The sequence below is a fragment of the Garra rufa genome, chromosome 13, assembly GCF_049309525.1.
Source record: "Garra rufa chromosome 13, GarRuf1.0, whole genome shotgun sequence".
Classification (NCBI taxonomy): domain Eukaryota; kingdom Metazoa; phylum Chordata; class Actinopteri; order Cypriniformes; family Cyprinidae; genus Garra; species Garra rufa.
Genome location: NC_133373.1, coordinates 17,883,482 through 17,891,458, shown reverse-complemented (window position 1 = coordinate 17,891,458; position 7,977 = coordinate 17,883,482). Strand labels below are relative to the sequence as shown.

Sequence of the window (7,977 nt, the reverse complement as noted above, 5' to 3'; positions counted from 1 at the left end):
GGTGCGGGAAGAAAGAGGTGTAAGTCTATAAGGTGTTGAAGTGTATAGAGAAAGGGGTGTAATAAGAGAGAAGAAGAGTGTAACAGGAAGAAAGAGATGAGCAGAGAGGAAGGTGTGAGAAAAGAGGAGAGGAGAAGGCAAGGGAGAAGAGATGAGTAGGAGGGCACTGGTGTATTGAAAAGAGGTAAAAATATATGGACAACAGGCTGGAAGGGGTGGAAGAAAAGGTAGAATGTGCAGATGAATTTCAAATGAGATCAGAGTTACCCTAATTGACCATGTAGAAAATCATGGCCATTCCTTTAGAAAAGATGGTGACGGGCGGTTCACTATGTTAAAACGCGCATAAAGTGTTGTACTATGATTCTTGATAGTACCGATTTTTAGTCCTCCTGGGACAACTTCTGTTATTTACTGTAAATGTCCAAACATTTTTTAGAATGTTTTAAGTTTTTAGGTTTGAGATCATTCAGGTGGACACTCAAGATTTTTTTGAATGGAAAAAGACATTGTTGCCATGGTGGTCCAGAACAACGCCACCAGCCACAAGAAAAGTGGCTGGTGTTATCAGAAAAGTTGGTTTGGAGTTCTTGTTGCTAAAGGTGGCACAGACAGATTTTAAGTTTAAAGGGACACGTAGTAGTAGTTGTTGTTGTTGTTGTTGTTGCTGTTGTTGTTGTTTTTCATGGATGATAGCAGGTGTTGGATAACAATTTTTATTTTGTTTAGGTATAACTAAAAACTCCCTGTTGAAGAATTGCAATAAACATGTATTTTCATTAGTGTAATAGTACATCTACAGCTGAATGTGTTTTATAATCAATAGAGAACACGTATAGATTTGATGTTAATATTTACTTTTAATAAATGCATTACTAGAAAAAAAATGCAGCACTTTTTTGCAGTATAATTGAACTGTTTGGTTTGGAGAATTTTGTGTTTGGATGGATGTGCTAATGTTTTGTAATTGTTTTGAGAACAAGTGCATTGCATTGGAGAAAAGCATCAAATCAATTGAGAAAAACTGTAATTTGTTATGCTTGTGTCAAATGAATGAGGCCCACTGTCTGTATACTAGTCAATCATTGACTATTACCAGTGCAACAAAATACATTAAATGTTTAACATAAAAATCATCAGTTTGTTTAGATGCAGACGTTCAGGTATTTAATTAATTTTTTGTCTTTTTTGTGCTGCATTACAGCTTAATGGACTCCAACTCTGTTGGATGTTTACATTAGAGTTGTTGTGCCCTGAATTCAAATATAGGTTTCAAGTGTCCTGCCCATCACTTTCCTCATGCTGTTGGGTGGCTGGCAGGTTGTCTGGATAATCTAGAAGTGAAATAGGGGTCTCCTTTACTCCTGTTTGTTCCCTCTCACGTCTAGTGATACCTCTACTGCTTGCTTTCAAAGATATCGTCTGACCCCGGAACAGCTGAGCCTGACGTTGACAGAGACCCACTTTGCTGAGCAGTATGAAGACATCTCCTTGGAAGGCCTTGGTGAAGATGGCATATAGGAAAGGGTTAGCACAGGAATTCAGAGGGTAAAAGAGCACCAAAAGGATCTTGGAGTTTGATACAGTGATGAGCGGGTGGTCCAATGCAGCGGTCATAGCATACAGTGAAATGGGTGCCATGCAGAGGAAGTCAGTAAAGATGAGCACAGCCATACGCTTGGCAATGTTTGTGTCTTTGTTGGCAGACTGATGACTGGGGTTGTGAACAGCACAATAGATCTTGACATAACAGGCACAAATGACCACAAAAGCCAGGATGTTAAAAACAAGTACACACAGGATGTAGATCTGATCCACAATTGTCTGGGTGTCCATTGGCAGACAAATGCTGACCTTCTGGTAGCTGCTGACCCCAATGAGAGGCATAAGAGCCAATAAGAGGCCAAAGATCCAGCCTACCAGCATGATGACTGAAGCATGGGACAGGCGCAACTTACGGTCCAGCCGCATGGCGTAGGTGATGGCATACCAGCGTTCCAGAGTAATAGTGGTTAGGGTGTAGACTGATAGTTCACTAGCAAAGACGGAGAAGAACCCAGCTAGGTTGCATCCTGGACCTGTCTGCCAATCAATAGCATGATTATAGTATTCAGAACGTGTGTGGAGGTCCACAGAAGCAATTAGCAGCAGGTAAATGCCCATACACAGGTCAGCAAAGGCCAGGTGGCACATTAAAAATCTTGAAACAGACAGTTTGTAGCGGCTGGTGAGCAGCACCAACAATACAAGCAGGTTGCCCAACACAGCAAGCAAACTGACAAACCACACAGATACCCTTAGAAAGCTGAAACCCATAATGTCCTCACATGGGTTGAACTCATCAGGAGCAGGAAAACAGGCGACCTCCTCTCCCTCCTCACACACAATGTAGTCATAGCGGCTGTCAAACTCATGGCTGGTATCTTCCTGGGGGTTCTTCAGTGTTTCGCCAAAGCCCACATCATCGCCTGGGTGCCCGCCAAAGTAGGTGTGGTAGTGCAGGCTGCTGTAAAAGTCCTGGTGGTCATAGGTGTCTCTAAAGAGGTTATCACCCAAATCAATGCCAGGTTCCATGCTACCGTGCAGGCCAGGAATTGTAAAAGTTCCCACAGATCTCTTTTGAAGTTGGTTATACCTGGCAGTAAGGTTACATATGATGTCCTCTAAGTACCTGCCAAAAAGCAAAAGTACCTTTTTAAAAAGCAAAAATGTATAAGCTTCCATGCCAGAAAATACATATCAAAAAATTGCATGCTCACTATAACATTTATAAATATTATAATATTTAGCGTTTTTAACAGAATTAGGCAACCAGTTATATGACACAACAGTTCAGTCTTCAACAGTTCAGTACTATAAGGATAAAAAAGCAAAGCAAAAACAAACGAACAAAAACCAACAATAACAATTATACAGGTGCATCTCAATAAATTAGAATGTCATGGAAAAGTTAATTTATTACAGTAATTCAACTCAAGTTGTGAAACTCGTGTATTAAATAAATTCAATGCACACAGATTGAAGTAGTTTAAGTCTTTGGTTCTTTTTATTGTAATGAATTGGCTCACATTTAACAAAACCCCACTAATTCACTCCCTCAACAAATTAGAATACTTCATAACATTTTTAGTGAATTGTTGGCCTTCTGAAAGTATGTTCATTTACTGTATATGTACTCAACACTTGGTAGGGGCACCTTTTGCTTTAATTACTGCCTCAATTCAGCATGGCATGGAGATGATCAGTCTGTGGCACTGCTGAGGTCGTATGGAAGCCAAGGTTTCTTTGAAAGTGGCCTTCAACTCATCTGCATTTTTTGGTCTCTTGTTTACTCATTTTCCTCTTGACAATACCCCATAGATTTTCTATGGGGTTCAGGTCTGGTGAGTTTCTTGGCCAGTTAAGCACACCAACACCATGGTCATTTAACCAACTTTAGGTGCTTTTGGCAGTGTGGGCAGGTGCCAAATCCTGCTAGAAAATGAAATCAGCATCTTTAAAAAGTTGGTCAGCAGAAGGAAGCATGAAGTGCTCTAAAATTTCTTGGTAAATGGGTGCAGTGACTTTGGTTTTCAAAAAACACAGTGGACCAACACCAGCAGATGACATTGCAACCCAAATCATCACAGACTGTGTAAACCTAACACTGAACTTCAAGCAACTTGGGCTATAGCCTTCTCCACCCTTCCTCCAGACACTAGGACCTTGGTTTCCAAATGAAATACAAAATTTGGTCTCAACTGAAAATAGGACTTTGGACCACTGGGGAACAGTCCATTTCTTCTTCTCCTTAGCCCAGGTAAGACGCCTCTGACGTTGTCTGTAACAAGAGAAATACGACAACTGAAGCCAAATTCCTTGACCTGTCTGTGTGTGGTGGCTCTTGATGCCTTGACCCCAGCCTCAGTCCATTCCTTGTGAAGTTCACCCAAATTCTTGAATCGATTTTGCTTGACCTTGAGCCTCTCAAGGCTGCAGTTCTCTCGGTTGGTTTTTCTTTTCTCTTCCACACGTTTTCCTTCCATTCAACTTTCTGTTAACATGCTTGGATACAGCACTCTTTGAACAGCCAGCTTCTTTGGCAATGAATGTTTGTGGCTTACCCTCCTTGTGAAGGGTGTCAATGATTGTCTTCTGGACAACTGTCAGATCAGCAGTTATCCCCGTGATTGTGTAGCCTAGTGAACCAAACTGAGAGACCATTTTGAAGGCTCAGGAAACCTTTGCAGTTGTTTTGAGTTGATTAGTTGATTGGCATGTCACCATATTCCAGTTTGTTGAAATAGTGAATTGGTGGGTTTTTGTGACCCAAATCATCACAATTAAAAGAACCAAAGACTTAAACTACTTCAGTCTGTGTGCATTGAATTTATTTAATACACAAGTTTCCCAATTTGAGTTGAATTATTAAAATAAATAAACTTTTCCACAACATTCTAATTTATTGAGATGCACCTGTATATATAAAACAAGCATATTCATATAACAAGCCACAAACCCTCTTTTTTTCTTTAAGTTCTTGAAGGCACAGCAGTGGCTGGGGTATGTCAGGTCTGCTGTAATCATGTGTCTGAAAGTCTTGATCGGTGGTAGTTTCTTGAGGGCCCAGACATTCCGAGCACAGAGTTCCCGAAGTGACTCCAAGCCTCTGGTTGGTAGGGAAGTGACAGCTGATTCTGATACATCACTGATGAGAAAAGTAGATATGCAACAAAACACCCTAATGTTGAAACACTTTTGGTACTTTGGTTAATGCTGCCTTTTAAATGTAGCACTGTCTGTTTTGTTTTTCTCTGAAAATCATTAATCCAGTCTATATAGAATTCAAAAATGTCCATTATATTATAAGATTGTTGTTTTTGTTTTAAACAGATGTTCCAAAGAGTCTATTGTGCAACATGAGTTTGAAATTAAGAAGAAGAAGAAAAAGAAGAAAAAAACAGCTTGTCTGATTTTTTTTTCTTTCATTTTGAGATAGTTAGCCAGTGACCTCATAGGCAATGATTTCACACTGAGCTGACTCCTGAGAGGGTAGCGGAGGGGCCACATTATTAAATTATTAAAGAATTATGATTTCAGCAGGCCCACATTAACAGATAATATTACTATGGTCAACATTCTGCATTCAGAATATATTTTTGCACTTGCAGAAAAAATGTTAGTAACACCAATAAAGAGTAGGCTAGCTTTACAAAGTCTGTTATGAACATAATTCTATAATCTTAGAATTCAAATAAGTAAAACAACCTGTTATTTTCATACTCTCTCTCTCTCTCTCTCTCTCTCTTTCTCTTTCTTTCTCCCTCTTCTTCTAATTTTTTTTTCTTTAACCAAAACACAGCAAATCCACTTATGTACAAGGACAGCAAACCCAGAGTAAAAGAGCTCAGAGAGAATTACAGACACTGAATCTCAAGTGCTTTCAGGAAAAACAAAAGCCACTCACAGGAGCATTGGCCCACTGCTAGTCCCAGCAAACATTCTCTCATCCAGCCTTGTTAGCTGCTTATTTCTATGCAGGTACCTGCAAAGAAAATGAGTAAAAAATGTTCTATAATATTAATATACTACACAACATTATAGCATTTTTAGATTTAGTTATTTATTTATTTGTTTTCCTGACAAGCAAGACAAAAACACTAAATACTGAAGAAAAATGCTATGTGCAATGTGGTTTCTAAAATAACATGAATTTCACAACTATGCTGGATGTATGTCAGTGTAACAGCCCAACAAGTCTTGCTAGCGGGGCCCACCTTTACAAGCAGTTTAGCAACCCAGAAATGGAAATTTACTATATTCTACGGTGCCCGCCAGGGGACACCTTCGGTTCACTTATGTTTGTCGTGGCCACGAGATATTAATTCGTGGGAACGTGATATTATGTCGTGGCCACGAGATATTAATTCGTGGGAACGTCATATTAACTCGTGGGAACGTCATATTATGTCGTGGCCACGACATAATATTACGTTCCCACGAATTAATATCTCGTGGCCACGACAAACATAAGTGAACCGAAGGTGTCCCCTGGCGGGCACCGTAATATTACACTTTCATCAGGTGATTTTGTCCTGGTTTAGCCGTCCAATATAAACATGCAAAACCAGAGACATTAGCAAGAGATTATAACCTAGGGGAGTTTTAGATATGAGGGAGAGGTTAATGACACAAGATTTGCGAAATGCAAATAGTAAATATTATGCCCCCCAGATTGTCCTTTACTCAAGAATACACTCAACCAATGAGAACTGATTGAAAAGACACTAGCATGGTATGTATTATTTAACCATATGATGTTGTATTTTCAGTGGAATAAAAAAACAAACTCACTCAGTTCATAGTAAACATGTCTGTCAGTAAAAAACAAAAAACATAAAAGCTCCAAATAAAGCTTTATACACTTTCACATATATTATACATCTAAAGCAGGGACCTCCAACCCTGTTCCTGTATTGTTGGAATTTGTGTTATACAAGTTTTTATAAAGAACTTTACACTGAGTCCAGCTTCGTGCCATTGAAAGCATGATGATGGACTTCTGTAAAGCCATTGCTGTACAGCCTCCTGTTGAATAAAAAGCAGAAAAAAAAAAAAAAACAGTCATGTCATGCCAAAAATCTTGGTAATAACAGTGTCTACTCCTTGTTCATAATTTGACAATACAGAGTATGTTTAAATAGCCTCTCCAGTAGATAGAGATGCTTGAGTCACTCAGAATATTGCAAATAATTGTAACAGAAACTAGAAAAGAATTACAAATAGCCTGCACTAAAAGAGTTTATTTTCATTCAATCAAGAGAATCATTTCAATATACCTACAAGTAACAATAAATAAATAAATAAATAAATATGAAAATAATGACTTTTTTTAAAATAAGGGAATATAATATGACTTACACTGACAGCAGATCATTGGTAATGCCAAGAAAAGCATTAGGTGGAATTTCAGCAATATAGGGATTATCACTTAGTTCTCTGCAGGAACAGAAATAAATTTAAAGAATACCTTCAAAAACACTGATCTGTATAAAAACTACTGCAATAGAACAGTCCTCACAGTAGGAAGTATGAGTCATCAGCCTGGATATTGGTCAGGTCAGGGAAGATGGTGAGGCCTGTATTGAATAAGCCTCTGAAAATACAACACCTCCTGATTATTATTTCAAGGTCTTATGCATTGTCCACAGTAACACTGATTTTATTGCTAGAAGTAACTGCAATTTTGGTGGCTAGACAGTGTTCTTATTTGACCTAGTCCATGCTTTTGGGCACAATAATCAAGCTAACATGTAGTACTTTCTATATCTTTATATAATAAAAAATATACAGTACAGACCAAAAGTTTGGACACACCTTGGACACACCTTGGAACCAAAGTTTTCTTTATTTTCATGACTATGAAAATTGTAGATTCACGCTGAAGGCATCAAAACTATGAATTAACACATGTGGAATTATATACATAACAAAAAAGTGTGAAACAACTGAAAATATGTCATATTCTAGGTTCTTCAAAGTAGCCACCTTTTGCTTTGATTACTGCTTTGCACACTCTTGGCATTCTCTTGATGAGCTTCAAGAGGTAGTCACCTGAAATGGTTTTCACTTCACAGGTGTGCCCTGTCAGGCTTAATAAGTGGGATTTCTTGCCTTATAAATGGGGTTGGGACCATCAGTTGTGTTGTGCAGAAGTATATATAGTATATATAGAATTTTGTTTTATAGAAATAACGTCTAGGTTACGAAGGTAACCCTCGTTCTCTGAAGGAGGGAACGAAGACGTTACATGGGAATCGCTTGAGAGTTCAATCGTCTCTGAGCCTTATTCAAAAGGCCAATGAAAATTGGTGAGTGGCATTTGCATGCCAAGCCACGCCCCGTACATACGGGTATATAAGATGGTGGCATGCAGCCAGTCAGTCAGGTTTTTGCTGAAGAGCCGGATCGAGCCGGCGTCAGCGCGACGCCAGGGTC

At 38.9% G+C, this 7,977-nt stretch overlaps 1 protein-coding gene across 1 annotated transcript in view; it reads right to left on the bottom strand.

The window, feature by feature from the left end:
• Positions 1–665: 665 nt before the first annotated feature.
• The window catches only part of tshr (thyroid stimulating hormone receptor), a 162,014-nt gene continuing 154,702 nt past the window's right edge, over positions 666–7,977 (bottom strand). Inside the window, exons 5-10 of the mRNA XM_073852974.1 lie at positions 7,061–7,135; positions 6,901–6,978; positions 6,499–6,567; positions 5,447–5,524; positions 4,499–4,687; positions 666–2,671 (exon numbers count right to left, since the gene is read on the bottom strand). Coding sequence (XP_073709075.1) covers positions 1,273–2,671; positions 4,499–4,687; positions 5,447–5,524; positions 6,499–6,567; positions 6,901–6,978; positions 7,061–7,135 — 1,888 coding nt within the window. The 3' untranslated portion in view covers positions 666–1,272. The remainder of the gene's footprint in view (positions 2,672–4,498; positions 4,688–5,446; positions 5,525–6,498; positions 6,568–6,900; positions 6,979–7,060; positions 7,136–7,977) is intronic.